We start from the raw sequence: 17,961 nt of genomic DNA, 5'->3' as shown, positions 1-17,961 counted from the left end.
TTAGTTTTTTGAATGTTTCCTTTTTGTATGTACTGTTTGTTTTGTGTGTTTGATTGGCTGTATCGCTGTTAATATCTGAAAATTTAAATAAAGAGATTTTGGAGAAAAACAAACAACCGCAGATAAGTAGATGCCAATATTGTGGCTGAAACTGAGAAAGGTTTGAAGAGCCTGTTGATGAAGGTGAAATTAGAAAGCACAAGAGATGACTTGTTTCTCAACATGAAATCAACAGGTGATTTACAAATATAGAATTGGGGACACTGAAAGATTTTATTCTCCTGAGCTCAAAAATATCTGCAGATGGCAATTACAGCCATGAAATTAAAAGAGGCTCAGTTCATGTAAACCTAGATACAGATTTGAAGTGCAAAAACCCAGCACTGTCATATACGTTCTGTATAGTCAAAGCTACGGTTTTCTTAGTAATAATATGTGGCTGTTAGAGATGGACTATAGGTAAGGCTATGTACTAATAAATCAATGCTATTGAACTGTGGTGTTGGAGAAAATGGTTGATGACCCCATGAACTGCAAGAAGATCAAATCAATCAATACTTAAGGAAATAAATCAAGGCTATGCACTGGATGGTGTGATAGTAAAACAAAATTTCAAATACTTTGGCCACATAATACAAAGACAGGATTCACTAAAGAAGCCACTAATGCTGAAGAAGATCACAGCCAAAATAAAAAGGGGACAACAGGGTCTAAGATGGATAGTCATATTACTAGTAATGAATATGAATTTGTATTAACCTAAAGAGGCAGTACTCAACAGGTCTGGTCACACTACAGTCTTTGAGGTCACAAAGAGTCAGAGTAAGCCAAGTGACTAAATGACTAAACAATAACAAAGAAAAATACTTTGCTGCAGCATTAATTTCCCAATCATTTCCAATCAGTTTCATACTTCAACCAGAGAATGTCTTAGCATTCCAGGGTACATTGCTTATATGATTCTCATGATTACTGTTCTCAGGTTATACATGCGAAAAATTCAATGTGAAAAAAAAAAGAAAAAAAAAAAAAAACACATGGACCCAATGTTTCCATACTTCAGTATTTTAAGATTCCAGTTTTGGGCTTTATCTAGTAAGAAATGCATTGTTGGAAGCAATAACACCTGGGGATCAGTTTCTATGGGATAAAGGTGTGAGGCATGTGGGATAGTTCAGGAAGACCAAAGCAAATAAATGTCAAAGATGTTATCAGAGTTCCTTGCTATGGAGTCTCTTCATGACCTGTGGTCCCAGAGACCATTACAGGTGATTACAGACAATACCACAGTGATGTGGTACATAAACAAGTGGGGCAGCAGATCTCACACCTTCTACAGGCTGTCTCTGATGGCTTGGGAGTTAGCTATGCAGCAACTAACCATCCAAGCATCTTACATACCATCAGAGCAAAATGTAATGATAGACAAGCTGATCAGGATGAAAATAGACCCTCAGAAATGGAAATTAAATGAAGAAGTCTTCCAGGAATTGATCAGTTGCGGGTAACACCTCAAATAGATCTGTTTGCTTTCTTTCAAAACATGTAGCTAAGTAAATTCTGCACCAGGGCTCCTTGCTGGCAAGCCAGGAAAACAGATGTATTTTCATTCCTATGGTCAGGAATGTTCTTGATTGCATTTCTACCCTTTCCATTAATATCCAGAATCATTCAGAAGGACTCTCCAACAAATTATTGTGATGACTCCCATCTGGTCCAGGCAACATTGATTCTCCCTTCTTATGGATATGGGCAGGGAAAATTACCACAAATTTCCACACAGATTGGATCAACTCACACAAGACAGGGGAGTTTGACACAACCATATCTTAAATAACGTCAACTGACTACGTGGATGATTTGATTCTAATATCTTTTAGGCACCTTTTTCATGACGACATACAGCAAGTACTAAAGAAGGCAAGAAATCCTGCTACTAGGAAATCATATATTAACCAGTGGAGTTGATTTGTAGTCAGTGCCTCACCTATAACAAGGGCCCTATCCAAGGCTATTACCTCTCATTCTCAATGTGTTACTATCCAACAGCCTGTTTACTCCTTTGGCAAGTGGAATTTATCAGCCATTTCAACATGTCTATTCAAGAATCTTCCTCTTCAATTCTCATTTCAGATTTTTCTCTAGTCATTCTACAAAGAAGTTTTAATGTTGATATGAAAGGTCAGCTGTTGTTCAGGTGACACTTAACTGGGATCTTTACTTTTTGGAAAGTTTTACTTTTGGGAAAGTTATTCCTTTCTACGTTTAAACCATCTACTCTGCCTGTGTTTGGTTCATTTTTGGCAGACCAACTAGTTTATTGCTCTGACATCTACAAGAGGGTATCTGGCTTACAACCATTCATGGTGGGTTAAAAATGTTGCTTTTCCACGCATACAGGATTATCTGTAGAAACAAAACTCCCAAGTACATCCTTACTAGTTTCACTACGTACATTGAATTTAGCCATCTATCTCTCCCCTTCTTACAGAATTTGAATTGCAGGTAGAATGGATTCTGTATTTTCTGGCTATGCTTTTGCTACTCTGGTATTATCTTGCAAGTACTAAGTCCTTTAGATAAGCAATGCAGCTGTGAAATTCCTAGTATGGGACTGGAAGCGGGCAACATGTGTCATTTCCAACAATTCCAGTTGGTTGTTCCTTACTTTATCTTTTCTTGTTAACCCCACCATGGTAAAACATTTCCAGGCAAGATTAAGGTGCATTCTAATAGATGATGGTGTGTTGTAAAGAGGTGGACTCTTAATTCATTCTGGATGCAAATACATGGTGCTCTGTACATACCTTTACAAAACATTACATTCTGGATTCCTTTTACCAGGCCCAGGACTGGCTTTGCTCGAACCATTCTCCAATGACTTCTGGATCTTTATCTTTCCTCCTCCCAGGTTGTGTAAGCATTGGTAATCAAGCCAAGTCACCAAAGACTGCTGCAGCAGTGAGAGTGATGAACACAGTACAGTTGTGTAAGTTGCACTTGCCATAGAAGTAGATCACTACTGCAGCAGTGAGAGTGATGAACATAGTACAGTTGTATAAGTTGCACTTTCCATAGCAGTAGATCACAGCTGCAGCAGTGAGAGTGATGAACATAGTACAGTTGTGTAAGATACAGTTACCATAGCAGTAGGTCACTGATGTAGAAGTGAGAGTGATGAATGAACATAGTACAATTGGGTAAGTTGTACTTAACATCACAGTAGATCACTGCTGCCATAGCTATCCTCACCATCTGTCCCCTTCTATTCTAAATAGTTATTTCTTGGGATACACAGTTGTATGTTTATATCTTTCTGGGATTTTGAGATGAGTAAACTTTCTCATTTTGTTAGGGCAAGAAAGTGCTGAAAATGTTTACACTCTGACTGCTTTCCTCTCCAAGAGGCTAGCAAATCCACTGTCAGTATGTAGGTATGGAAGGGATCCACAGCTTTTTGAAGACTGTCTGGTTATTGTATCCTGAACAGGATAGAACCACAATAGCGAAAGACTACTGCAGCAGTGAAGTATTCAAACATATACTGGTATGGTAAGTGCAGGTTACACAACTGTACCTTCTCATCCTTCAGCTTTACTTTGTGGGCACTAAACTACTTTAATTATAGGGAGACTTACTAGATGAATTGTCCAAAATGTGCAAAGACTTGCCAGAGACAGACATGACATCCCGACTTCAGTCACAACTGTCAGCATCCAATGTTGTAGTTACTAGACCATCCATTTCACCCAGAGTGCGATGGCTGGTTCTGTAGGGGAAGCAGGTGTTAGCCTTACAGTGTGCTATCATGCCTAGCTGTACTGCACAGAGTTTGCTAAGTACTCTAAAGCCCAGTTTTTGTATGTGCCCTTTGAATATTTCCTGCTGTTTGGTGAGTCATTGAAAACCAAATAAGAAAAGCCTCAGCAGGATGAGGGCCAAACCCACTCGAAGTTCTGCATTAAGTTACAGGTTCCTCAGGGGCCATTTCCAAGTATGAATTATAATTCTACACCAGATCTGATTCTTGCACTTCAAATGCAGCAGCTTTCAAGGTTTTGGTAGAGGTTGCAGAGGTCTTTACCACTTCCAGATCAGACCTGCTCCCAGCAGAAGAAGATGGTCTCATGGACATGCTCTGAGAAGAAAGTCAAAGTCAAAAGTGAAAAGTAAGTTTTATTGTCATTCAGACCATACATAAGGTGCACAGCTGAACAAAACTGTGTTTCTTCAAGCTCATGTACAAACAGATAAACACAGCAACACAGAAACAAAATACACATATACAAAATGCACATATACAACAACACTGACCAACTGCCAACTGAAGGCACAGAAGGCACAAAAAGGCACAGAAAATTCATCAACCATGCACGATTACATGGACTACAGTAGTCCACTCCATCCACATCACCATCCCCTCTCCAATACCAGCAACATCCTAAGTCAGTCTAGTCACCTCCGACACCACAAACCCAAATTCAATTTAAAAACAACTGGTAGACAAGTTAGGCTTCTGCTGCCTGCATTCTGCACAACTGCCACTACCTGAAGGCCTGAATGGCTACAACCAGTTCAGTGATCTTCCACAATCTTCCCACAGTCTTCACCATCCACACTGACATTGTTCCCAACACCAGTTCCATCTCTGACATTATTAGCCACATCCCAAATCCAATCTGGTTCCCTCTGTCTCAACAAATTAAAATCCAGTCATTTTTTTTAAAATCAAACCTGACAGCCAAAAGTCCAGTTTCTGCTTCCTGCACTCTGCACTTTGCATTAACTCTCTACTGCAGGCTTAAACTTCCATAATCAGTTCAACGATCCTAAAACAAAGCAAATTCAACAAGGATACAACGGACTTCACATTTGCAGTCAACCACACACTCAACCAGGTCAAACAGTCTATTTAACAGACTACATATCAACAATCTACAAAAATCCAGCATAAAACACATAACACGCATCAGGAGTCAGAGATGCCACTGTCACTTAAGGCACCACCATCTTGCCCAAGAAAAGGAGCTCGGTAAAACAGCCATAGATCACAGTGTCCTCTTGTGAGGAAATAGTTCTTATATCCCAGAGAGCCTTTTTGACTGCTCCACTTGGCAGAACAATCATGTTTCACAGTGTCCTCCTGTGGGAATCAGTTCTCGTATTTCAGAGAGCCATTCTGACTGCTCCACTCTGTAGGCAATTAAGGTCATCTGTTCTCTCAGTTAGAGTAGGAGGTCATCATGCACACAACAGGTTGAAGAGAAGCATTATATCCAGAGAATGCTTCTTTCTAGCTGTTCACATCCCACAGTCTTTCACCATACTTAGTGTATCACTTCACCAAAAAGCTGTAGGATAGCTACAGGTGCATGACCAGATACAACAAGAGAGCCATCAAAGAACTCTCACCAGACCCAAAAGTCCATGGCTTTTATTGAAAGTTCATTTTAGTGCCAAAGATCATGGCCTCATGTCTATCCTCAATCTAATTAGCCTAAATCAACACACTGTGAAGACATCTTTATGAATGTTCATGGTGTAGTCCATCCTTTCTTGTCTATTCCAAGGGAAATAGATGTGCTGTCTTGAACTCCAGGATGTATATCTCCGCATAAAGATTGCAAAGGAGTCCAGGAGGTTACTTCACTTCTGAATAGGAGCCTGTCACTTTCACTTCAGGACATTGTCCTTTGGTCTCACCACAGCACCCAATGTGTCCACCAGTGCTGCATGTCAGCAGTTGTTAGCTCTCAGACTACAAATACCCAAGGTCTTCCTTTCCCTGGATGATTGGTTAGTAGTGACACTAATTATGCAGAGTCTAACTGCCCCTAGAGATATGCTGCTATGTCTGTTTCAGTCCTTTGACATAATGGTAATTATTTACAGCTGAGAAGATGGCATTCATACGCTGCAGACTGGATAACCTAATTTGTCATTTTTTAATGGTGAGACAATGTGTTCCTTAACAGCAAGTCAGATAATAGTGGCAATTTCTATGTTATAGGTAAAGAGCTGACAGGGCTGACCCATATTACTTTGTTTGGTTGGTTGCTTTGTTGTTTGCTGGTTTGAGTAGGCAAGTGGACTGGATTTTATGAGGTCTTTTTAAATTACAACTTAGTCACACTTAGACTAAAATTAACAGCAACAGATATAAATTATACACAGTATATCAGCACTATTTTATATATGAGTATATATATATATATATATATATATATATATATATATATATATATATATATATATATATATATATATGGGTTCACTAGACAATCTCAAAATACTGAAATGTAATTCGAGATTGTCTAGTCAATCCATATATATATCTATATATATGGTTTACTATGGTTTGTGCGAACGGCAGTCTGTCGGCAGAAAATCAGAATGTCGTGCACAAAACATAAATGGATAGGATAGTCGAACACACTTATGTGAATGCAGAAGTGCATTCGCATAAGTGTATTCGATTATCTGCAGGGAGATCGCGGTAGAGTGGGGACTTGAAATTCATCCATATCCTCACTGTAGTGCAATCTCAGAGTTAGAATATATTAGTGGGGGGGGGGGTGTGCAGGGGGACATGATCTGTTATATAGGAGTCGGATTTACATCAGTTCCTATACGGCTATCATGTGATTGTTTTGGCCACAATGTCGACTCAAATGTGTCGATCATTTGGGTCGACATTGTGGTCGGTCAGAATTTTGGGTTTACTTTTCGTTGTTTTAAACGGCAAATGTTTTGCCATTCAAACAAGTGATAGTAAACGTATATATATATATATATATATATATATATATATATCTAAATAGATATATATATAGATATATATATATATATATGTATATATAGATATATATATATATATATATATATATATATATATATATATATATATATATATATATATATATATACATATATATATATATATATATATATATATATATATATGGTGCTGAGTTGCCATGGTGGTACAGTGGTTGCATTGTTGCCTCACAGCAAGAGGTTCTCCTGTTCGATTCTCAGCTAGTGTGCGGGGAGTGCCTTCTGTGTGGAGTCTGCATGTCCTCCCCATGGTCAAGTGGCCTCCGAAAGACATGCGTGAATGGGCGTGCCTTTGCTGAAGGTTGGGCGTCGGGCTGGCAACTCAGCACCATAAAAATCTACTGCCAATCATTAGCAGACCAGAGTTCCATTGTGGCGACCCCTTACCGGGAAAAGCTGAAAAGACAAACAGCATATATATATATATATATATATATATATATATATATATATATATAAAATGTGTAGATAACACTAGAGGAGATTTACTTACTTGAAATTGAAATCTAGGAGACAATAGGGTGAATAAAACTAAAATAGGAGTTGTGAGATGGAGGCAGGAAGTTTGAGGAAGAAACAGTAAGTACAAATATGACTCTGACATTGTACATTTGGGTGTGAATGACCTGAGATGTACCTCCCTGAATTACATTAAAAGAGACATGGAGGAGCTCTCTGAGTATGTAGCCCAGGCAGGTATGACCCTAGCCCTGAGCAGCATCCTACCATCACCCAGGATGATACCACGGTACAAGTAGAAAATGATTGATTTCAACAATTGGCTACGTTTCTGGTGTCATTCTAAGGGGATCCAGTGTCTGTCTGCCTGGGATGACATGATTGGCATCCCTCAATGCTTTGCCAGAGATGGCCTGCATCTGTCACCGTTGGGCTTCTGGATACTGGCCAAGGCTCTTGTCACCCCTATAGTGCCTTTCTTAGGCGGTGTTCCAAAGACCAAATTACCAACGTAACAGCTACAAACAAATGCAATCTGAGGGTCATGCTGCTCAGCGCTAGAAGTCTAAATCTCAAAATGCACGCACTCAAAGCACTCCTTAAAATAGAGAACATTGACATTTGTACTGTAACAGAGACCTGGTTCAAGGCAGCAGAAAGCACCCCTGCACTACCCGGCTATAACTCATTCCACACCTTTCGGCCACAGAACATGGACCAAAGCTCCAAAGGCGATGGTGTTTCCATATTCATAAAGGATGCGTACACCTCCAGACTGGTAGCCCAACATAATGCATCAGAGATACTTCAGGTGCAGCTAACATTGGGTAAGACAGTGATTCAGGTCATAGCCTGCTATAGGTCTCCAACCATGTCCCAAGACTCGCACTCCATGTTCCTAAGCACCCTGGAGAATATTAAGGTCCAACCTAACACTCTCTTACTAGGTGACTTCAACTACCCCTCCATTAACTGGGTAAACTACTCATGTACCAATACACTTGCCCAAAGTTTCCTGGATTTCATTAATTCCAATGCCCTGGACCAGCTTGTTCTTACCCCCACTAGAGGTAACAACATCCTTGACCTGGTCATTACTAACATGGGCGACCATTGCTCTACACCAATAGTCAGCTCCTCCCTGGTTAGATCCGACCACAAACTAATTACTTTAGAAATCCCCATTCCTTCCACCCCACCCCACCCCCGCAAAGGTAACCACCATGAAAAACTTCTCCAAAGCTGAAAAACAGAGGTGGCTAACTTCACGGCACATGTGCAAATGGAGAAAAGTTGCATGACTGCAGAATCATACACCAATGCACTGTACAAACACGTACACAAATGCATGGATCTTGCTATACCCAATAGAACCAAGACACTTTCCTCCAAAAAAAGGAAGCCAATCTGGTGGTCCCCTGCCATAAACAAACTCTACAACAGAAAGAGGAAACTCATGTGGAATAAGGTGAAGTTCCAAGACTGGAAAAACTCCCTTATCAACCTCAACAAAAAGTTGAGATACCTCATCAAATCCTCTAACGCTAGCTATGAAAACAGAATTGCAGAAGATAATAAAGACAACCACAAGGCCTTTTATAGTTATGTAAAGAATCTCCATGGCAATACCCAGATTTGCTCTGAGCTGCTGCACAATGGTACCTCCTATACTGAGCCAACAGATATTGCCAGTATACTGGCCGACAGATTCAGTGCCAACTTTACCCCTCTCCCCCCAAAGGACCAATGACAATACCACTAGATTGCCAAGCACCCAGTATTACTGCTGCACAGGTTAAAACAGCACTGTCCAAGGCAAAAAATACAGCTTCTATGGGACCTGACAATATCCCTGGTTGTGTTCTACATGACGTACAGTGTGAACTGGCACCTCACTTGTGTGCCTTGTTTAATCTCAGCCTCAACTCAGGCTTTGTCCCTACCGAATGGCGCACTGCTACAGTCATCCCTCTCCACAAAGGAGGCGTGACTACAGACCCTGGGAACTATCACCCCATTAGCCTAATGAGTCTAATATGCAAAGCTATGGAATGCATCATCATGGACCTAATAAACAAGGATATAGGGAATCTCCAAATTCTGGATCCCACACAGTTTGGTTTTGTGAAGGGTAGGGCATGCCTGCTCAACTTGGTCGACTTCTGTGAGTCAGTCACCAGAGCTGTGGATGAAGGCAAGGTGGTTCATACAGCCTACCTTGATCTGGCCAAGGCTTTTGATACCATTCCTCACTCAGGAATCATAGAAAAACTCATTAAGCTTGGCATCAACCCCTGTATCACTAGGTGGGTTGCAAACTGGCTCACAGATAGAACCCACAGTGTGAAAGAAACAGACTCCAAGTCAGACTGCTGACTAGTCACAGGTGGAGTCCCACAGGGTTTAGTCCTGGGTCCTCTCCTGTTTGGTATCTACTTCTCTGAAGTCCAGGCCAACATGAAGGAACTCTGACTGACAAAGTTGGCAGACAATTGCAAGTTGGGAGTTATTATTAACTCCCCAAGTGATGTTGATATCCTACAGAATGGCCTCACTGAGACCAACGACTGGTGTCAGAACCATGGTCTTAAGCTCAATGCAAAATAAATGTGTCATCATCCCCTTTGGGAAAAACCCATTTCCCATGAATTACCACATTGATGGTAGTTGACTGAACACAGAAGGGGTTATAAGAGATCTGGAAACACAGGTTGACAGCAACCTCTCTTTTGATCACCACATTGCCACTGGTCAGAAAGTCCTTCTATGTGGCACATCTCATTACTAAGGGTTTTGCATCCAGGAAGAAAGAGGTCATTGTCTCGCTCTACTCTTCCCTCATTAGACCAGTCATCGAGTACAATGCCCTATTAGTCATGTACCTCACTAGACACCTGCAACAACTGGAGAGGCCACAAAAGTACCTCACAGAGATGATCCTAGGCCTTAAACACTTGTCCTATATGGACAGACTAAAAAAACTCCAACTATTCTCTGTCTCATATCGCTTACTTAGAGGCAATGCTTGACTTACAAAGCCATGTCTGATCCAGCTCTGTTAGAAATGCTGCATTTAAAGAAATCCCAATCCCTCCACACCACACACTCAGGAGACCTCAACCTCATGACCACAATTAACAGAACATGCTTGAGGGACAGTTCATAACCCAGAGACTGCCCATGCTATGGAACAGACTTCCCATACATGTCAAGCAGAGCACCTCCCTGACCCTCTTCAAGAGAAATCTTGATGACTGGATGAGAAACAGAAAATTCACCCCAGGGATAACTCAAGTGGCTCTACTCGATAGAGGCAGTGGGAACTAAGGTCATATGGCTCTATGCCAGGGTAATCCTATGGCTAGACTTGTAAAGACCCCAGGGCCATTAGCCTAGTACAAACCTATGAAAGGTGACAAAGTAGATAAAGAAGTTAATCGTTAAAGGAAAGTAAATAGCTGAAATTCAGAAATATGAAATTGCTTCAGTGCTGGCATTATCAAGGGGTTTATTGTGTCAGATGTTGATATATCAGTCTTTATGTCGTGTAAAACTACAGTGCAGCCCTCAGGAAGCAAGGAATTAGCATTTGTTCCTGACATTGGGTAGAAAGGATGTTAGATTTGGGAGTCCTCATGTACAGGGAGATCAGAGCTCCTTAGTTTGAGATCCATGTGTGAGAATGCTGTGCTGTGCTAATTGCTGTGTTAGAATGATGAGAAGTGACTTGTGAATTAGAGTAAAGACATGCTGGGGAAAGTGATCTAATAAATGGTATGAGTTTATGAGCAATGGGCAATAGCCAAAGTGTACGATTGTGAAAATAAGTTAAAGATATGAGGCATACTGGAAGATGGTTTCTTTTTTGACAAAGTGAGAAATATTTGTGTATGTGTGGGGGAAAAGAAAGAGACAGTATGCAGATATATTTAAGAACACTCTTTTCCAATGACCTGTTAAGCCTCTCTTATTAAAAATTTGCATATTTTAAGTATGATTTACATCCTTATTTTGGTAAAGTTTTTTCTGAAGAGTGAAGGAGAGACAAGGGTCGGTAATAACTTCCAGAGAGACAAGGGTCAGTAATAACTTCCAGATACTTAAAACACCTCACTGTGTATCAGAAGCATCTGGTTGGGGAATGTACTGCTGAGATAGGAAACCAGAATTGTTGTGCTGGTAGTACCAAAGAGCATGCCATTTTCCAAATTAAGAATGAGTTCCTTCCTTGCAAGAGGAGAAGTGGATCAGACCCGTATTTATCCTTAGCTTTAGTAGACGAATGGTGAGACCTGGATTATGACTACACCATTGATAAATGCTTTGTATTACACTCAAGTTAAAGCAAATGAAAATAAAAGTGGTCCTAGTGTGGACCCTTGATCTCTTCTCAGCAGTAAGATAGGTGAAGAGGACACTGTTTAACTAATCTCTTAACATGGCTATACTTATTGTGGAATTTAATCTACACAGTTATATTTCCTGTATTAGAAATCAATGGTATATCTAGTCAAATGTCTTGATGAGAATGACAAGCATGGCACTAATCATAAAACCAAGTTAGTGAGGGAAGAAAGAGCTATGCAGGTGCAATCTTTCTAAAGCCATGTTAAGACACATGTACCACAACACATTGCTTTAACTACTTCGTTGGCTAAGCAGAAAATAATTTTTGCAACATTGAGATATAATGCAAAGTTAAAAATAAATGAACTGGACTGAAAACTCCTTGCTGGTTAAAAAAAAAAGAAGGCATGGACATGTAGTATAAGACTACATGTTTAATATCCATCAGAACAAATTAGTGCTAACGTGAACTCCATTTAAGTAAAGGGAAATAAAAAAGAAATATAAAACAATTATTTGTACAAAACAGTGTGACAACAGCAAATCTACCTTTCTGTTTCCTGTCAGACCAAAAATATTGTATCCTTGTTGTGACATTTGGTTAATATCCCACTGAACTGCCACTAATATTTGACATCTCCTACTATCCTGGGTCAGTAAATAAGGATCTTCAATCCTCGCTACTGACTCCAATGTGAGACAGTCACTTAAACAGGAGTAATATTTCACAATTTCCCCTAAGAGCACAACAGAAACATGCTCTATACCCTGGGACTTAATGGTATGCTTCTTTCCACCCCAAATATACCCCCTTATTACCCACATCAAAGCAATGTGAACCAGTTTGAGACCTCTGATGCACTCACACTCAAATAAATTAAATCTGACACATCCAAACACTTCTGGGAAAGCCTGATAAATATATCCAGCTGTTTCCCCTCCCCAAAATAACACAGTAGTGGGCTGTCATCAATCAATTATTAAAATTAGATATCAAAACAAATGGTAGCATATGACCTAAAGCAGCCAGGCTTTCAGAATGACTCTGGGATTATCAAAGCAGGTATAAGCACTCTAAAATCACTAGAGAATATGCTAATTGAGAGGCCACGATGTAAGATAATAAAAATATTTAATGAGCAAAATTATTAAAAATGCAAAAACAGTAATTTCAATAAACAAACAGAATTAAATCACCAGGAAAATGAAGTTAATACTGAAGGATAGAAATCCAACATTTAGAAAAACTCTAATTAGCTATAATTTCCTATCTAACTGAAGAACACTGTCCCTGATCTAAACTAAATATTACAAGAGAGCAAAGGCTGACTTACAGTTCTTGGTGACTCCTTTGGGTGTCCACTGCTCAGTACAATAACACATCTGTGAACACAACTCAACCATGAACTATGAACTCAACTGTTTAAAAACTGTCTTCAGCAGGCTCTTTTATAAGGTAGGTTAACTGTCTCAACTGTTCCAGTTCTTATTTTCATTTCATTCTTTGAAAATCAACAAACAGTTGTTTATTAAAGTTCCATCCTGTCTTTCAGTGTTTGACAATAAACACAGAGCATCTGAACACATTCCAATGACATCATCTGTAGATCAGCTGACTCTAAGATAGTCTGCATTTAGAATCTTTTGCAAAAATATATACAGTTAGACATGTAACAGAACACTGTTCAACTTTTTTAAACATCCCGTGCAGAGTATTAATCAATGTGTAAGAACTTATTTATAAAATCATAGCTAGTCATGCTGGCATATAATACACAGGTTAACCTGAAATTATGTACAAAACTTCAGCCAGATATGGTAGCACAGGTGACAGTGTCTAATGTCTTCACACTTGTGATAAAATTTCAGTAATGACTTGCATCTTTTAGAATCATCTCTGAGACAACTATGGTGTCTGGTAGGTATGACTCATCTTTACTTTGTTTCTAAGACTTCTTACATTACTATCAAGTAATTACTTTCCTTGTGACTTAAGCCATGATCTTTCAGTGAAATCAATAATGGTATTAGTTAGGATGTTTTATGATAGTTCATAGGACTGGCTAAGTATACCACAAGAGTAATACAAAGAAAACACAGTAATCATAGTTATGATGATGAGTTGTTTTCATAGTTATAGTCAATGCATGTTTCCAGCACTGGAGGTGATTCACTCTAGGCACAAGGCACTTGTGTTGAGTCATTAGGCAGATGTACTTGTTTATATTTTACAGGCATTGAGTACACAGTAAATGATACCAGTTGCCGTCATAATGCAGTATTCCTTTTAGTGGAAAATTGTTTGATGCCTGCCTTTTTATGGTATTGATAGTCATTAAAGTAAGGAAAAGTCTATATTTTCATAAAAACTAAGCACCAAACATCACCATTATATGTCAAACACTTATTTTTAAATATGTATTCACTATATCAGTTTCTTAAAAAATAAAAGAGGTGAACAATAAAGAAACTGCTACCAGAGGTAAGAGTTAACAATGCAGTCGGATAATAAGATGGTAATGTGTTCTGCTTGACTGGTCAGATTACCAGAACTTTCTTCAGCTCATTTCTAAACTTTTCTATGCACCATTAATGGTATTTTGCTACTCGCATGTGTGAAACAAAACTTGAGTAACTGACACAAGTTCATTTTTCTTGCCTTTCCTCTATCATTGTTTTATGCATTATACAAACTGCAGCTACAACTAAGACTTGATTCTTTTAAAGCAGATGATTTGCCAATGTTCACTAAATATCTCTTTATATGCTCAGTCTAAAATGTTCTCTTTTTTCCTTAAAATTGGTTAATATTATTTTTTTCCTCCATAGCTTCCACATTTCGAACAATATCAACATTCAGTCTCCATACGTACCAAGGTAAAACATTTGCTACATAATTTTTTCATATATATCTGCAAGTTTAAGATTGTCAAGTCACATATATATTTGAATATTTTGAGCATTCATGAAATCATATCTAAATATACCATAGTTTATGATACAGATTTATTATTTTATTCATCGTCCAACCATATTACACCTGTTGTTCATTGTTACTTAAACAAAAAGATAATCTGTGTAAAATAAATATATACAAAAACAGCTTGAATTTCTAACCAATCAGCAGAGTTAAACTATTGTGAATTAGTGCCAGCCCATTGGGGAAGAAAGAAGATGCTCTGACTATGTCTCAGGTGTCTGATAGAGCTGTCAGAAAGGATCGACAAGCCTATCCTTGTGAGAGGGAGCTTGCTGGCACTAGTCTTCAAATGCAGTTGGAGCCCAGGACTTGGAACAATCAGTGTCTTGGGCATGTGGAAAGACTAATGAGGCATGTGCTATAGGCCTAGGTGGACATGTACTCATTTTACCATTCTTCATTGTCCAACATAGCCTTGCAAGGTGAAATAGCATGGAGTGAGTAGGGCCAAGAAAAAGACCCTAGCATGCATGTTGGTATGTGTAATGCTGCCAGCTTCAACTCCACTCTACCTCCCAACTGACTGAATTAATTTCTCCTTCCCTGTCTGTGATGGCATTTGTGAAGTGAATTCCAGACAGCCATCAGTGATATTTCTAGTCCATGTCCCTTCATCATGGTAGCCACAACTGTATGGTAATATCAGGCAGGGAAACTAAAAGTGAAGTCAAGTAGCAGATGATCAGCTTTGAATGTGTGCAGAGAAATCACAAAAAGAAATAAATTATTAAGGGCTTGCAACATTAACATGCATAATTAATATAACCGCTATCTGTATTGTGGCTGTCTTCCTTACTGTTGTCCCTTTAGTAGTTACACAGTTCCTGCCAAATGTAAATCATATTGTTACTATATATAAATATGTTTCATTGTAAACTTGACTTTGCTGTAGTATCAGAATATAGGAACAATACTTGGCAAGCAGTCATTGGAACCATAACATACTTAGTTATAAACACCTTTAAGGAGTCACACTGAAATGCTATTGCCACTCTTTTCAAGCATTTACTAGTCCTCACCTAAATCAAGCAGGGCTGTACATGATAACTCTGTTGTAAATTTGTGTCTACCCATCCAGTCATCAGGACTAGCCTTAAAGGTATCCAAAATAGTACGTTCTTTGACCAAGGTCTGTTATAGTAACTCATTCCATTAGCCAGGGAATACATTGATTTAGGAACCTATTCCTTCAGAGTCTTATTTGTTGTTACATATTTAGATCCCTAGTTCTGTTGTTTGTAGATCTACCTGTTTTGTGAAGAAGTAGGAGGCTGGCTAAATACAACTGAATCTTTCTTGGCTCAAAAAGCAAGACACAGGTTACCTGAAAGTAGCCAGTAGGCTATTGAGTACAAGGAGACTAATGCTAAACTTTTACAATAGTGGGAGGATTTAAGGACTTCACTTTTCTTCCTGAAAAGCCATTGGGACCTTAGTATACGCTTAGATTTGTGCTTACCAAAGGGGACGTATTCCATGATGGGTCTAATAAGGGAAGAGTACAATGATAGGATGACTTCTTCGGATCTTGAATATATTCTCTTGGAAACTAACTGAGACACATTGAAGGATTTCCTTACTATGGCTGAAACATGTGAGCGACTGAGAGAGAGAGACAGTTGATCACTTAAGTACCCAGGTATCTTACGAATATAGCTGTTGAAGAGGAGTACCAGTTATAACATATGGGGTGAGGGCAGTCATCAGCAAACATGGTCAACCACACTTCTGCGGTACTGGCTTAGATGTCGGAAAAATAAATGTCAAGTGCTTATCCTTGTCAAACCCTACTAGTTACAGTTTTACATTCAGAGAGGGTACCAGCAACTCTCACATCTAGGGATCTGTTGAACAGCCAATTTAAAATTCATTGGATAATGTGTGTTATTACATTACGTTTGTCTAATTTGTTTTCAGCAATTCCAGTATGTGAGAGAGTGTCAAAATCCTTGGCGGATTGAGAGGAGCAGTATACATAGAGTGACTACTTTCTTTATACTCTGTATCCTTTACAAAGAGGCATGCTACATCAAAAGACAAAGGGCTACCCTTAGCAACTCTGGGGTCCAGTCTGGGACATGTATGTACATGTTTGTATATGCACAAACCAGTGAATTTCTTTGTGCTGGTCCCAAGCCTGGATAAATGGGGTGGGGGGGGGTTGCGTCAGGAAGGGCATCTGGTGTAAAACTTCGCCAAATTATTTCATGCAGACACCAGTAAATATTTCCACACTGGATCGGTCGAGGCCCGGGTTAACAATGACTGCCACCAGTACTGTTAGTCAACAGGGTGCTGGCAGAAATTGGGCTACTGTTGGCCAAAGGAGGAGAAGAGGTGGAAGGCATAGCCGAAGGCAGGAAGAGAGGAGAAAGGCTAGGACTGTGGTAGTGAGGGTCAGAACTTTGAATGTTGGCAGTATGACTGGTATAGGGAGAGAGTTAGCTGATATGATGGACAGAAGGAAGGTTGGTATATTGTGTGTGCAACAGACCAGATGGAAGGGGAGTAAGGCTAGGTGTATCGGAGGTGGGTTCAAATTGTTTTATCATGGTGTGGATGGGAGGAGAAATGGCATAGGAGTTATTCTGAAGGAACAGTATGCTAAGAGTGTTTTGGAGGTGAAAAGAGTGTTGGATAGAGAGGTGTTTATGAAGCTGTAAATTGAGTGTGTAATGATGAATGTTGTTAGTGCATATGCTCTACAAGTTGGATGTGCAATGGATGAGAAAAAAAAAATTTGGAGTGAATTTGATGAAGTGGTGATGACTGTACCCAAGGGTGAGAGAGTGGTGACTGGAGCAGATTTCAGTGGGCATGTTGGTGAAGGGAGCAGAGGGGATGAGGAAGTGATGGGTAGGTATGGTGTTAAACAAAGGAATGCAGAAGGTCAGATGGTAGTGGATTTTGTGAAAAGGATGGACATGGCTGTGGTGAATACGTATTTTAACAAGAGGGAGGAGCATAGGATGACATACAAGAGTGGAGGAAGATGCACACAGGTGGATTATATCTTATGTAGGTGGGCCAGTTTGAAGGAGATTGGAGACTGTAAAGTGGTGACCGGAGAAAGTGTAGTTAGGCAGCATAGGATGGTGGTTTGTAGGATGATGTTAGTGATCAAGAAGAGGAGGAGGAGTGTGAGGGCAGCACCAAGGATCAAATGGCGGAAATTGAAAAAAGGGTAATTGTGAGGTGGAGTTCAGGGATGAGTTAAGACAGGCACTGGGTGGTAGTGAAGAGTTACCAAATAGCTGGGTAACTACAGCAGAGCTAGTAAGGGAGACGGCTAGAAAGGTGCTTGGTATCACATCTGTACAGAGGAAGGATGACAAGGA

At 39.6% G+C, this 17,961-nt stretch overlaps 1 protein-coding gene across 2 annotated transcripts in view; it reads left to right on the top strand.

Moving 5' to 3' along the window:
- LOC122813439 (histo-blood group ABO system transferase-like) overlaps positions 1-17,961 on the top strand; it is a 634,970-nt gene that overhangs the window by 381,068 nt on the left and 235,941 nt on the right. For both annotated transcript variants that reach the window (XM_044085753.1, XM_044085754.1), the window contains one exon: positions 14,473-14,520. In XM_044085753.1, coding sequence (XP_043941688.1) covers positions 14,473-14,520 — 48 coding nt within the window. The remainder of the gene's footprint in view (positions 1-14,472; positions 14,521-17,961) is intronic.

Source organism: Protopterus annectens, chromosome 10.part0 (genome assembly GCF_019279795.1).
Source record: "Protopterus annectens isolate FY-2018-M chromosome 10.part0, PAN1.0, whole genome shotgun sequence".
NCBI lineage: Eukaryota > Metazoa > Chordata > Ceratodontiformes > Protopteridae > Protopterus > Protopterus annectens.
Note: the sequence above shows the minus strand (reverse complement) of the source record. Positions and strands in the feature narration are given on the sequence as shown.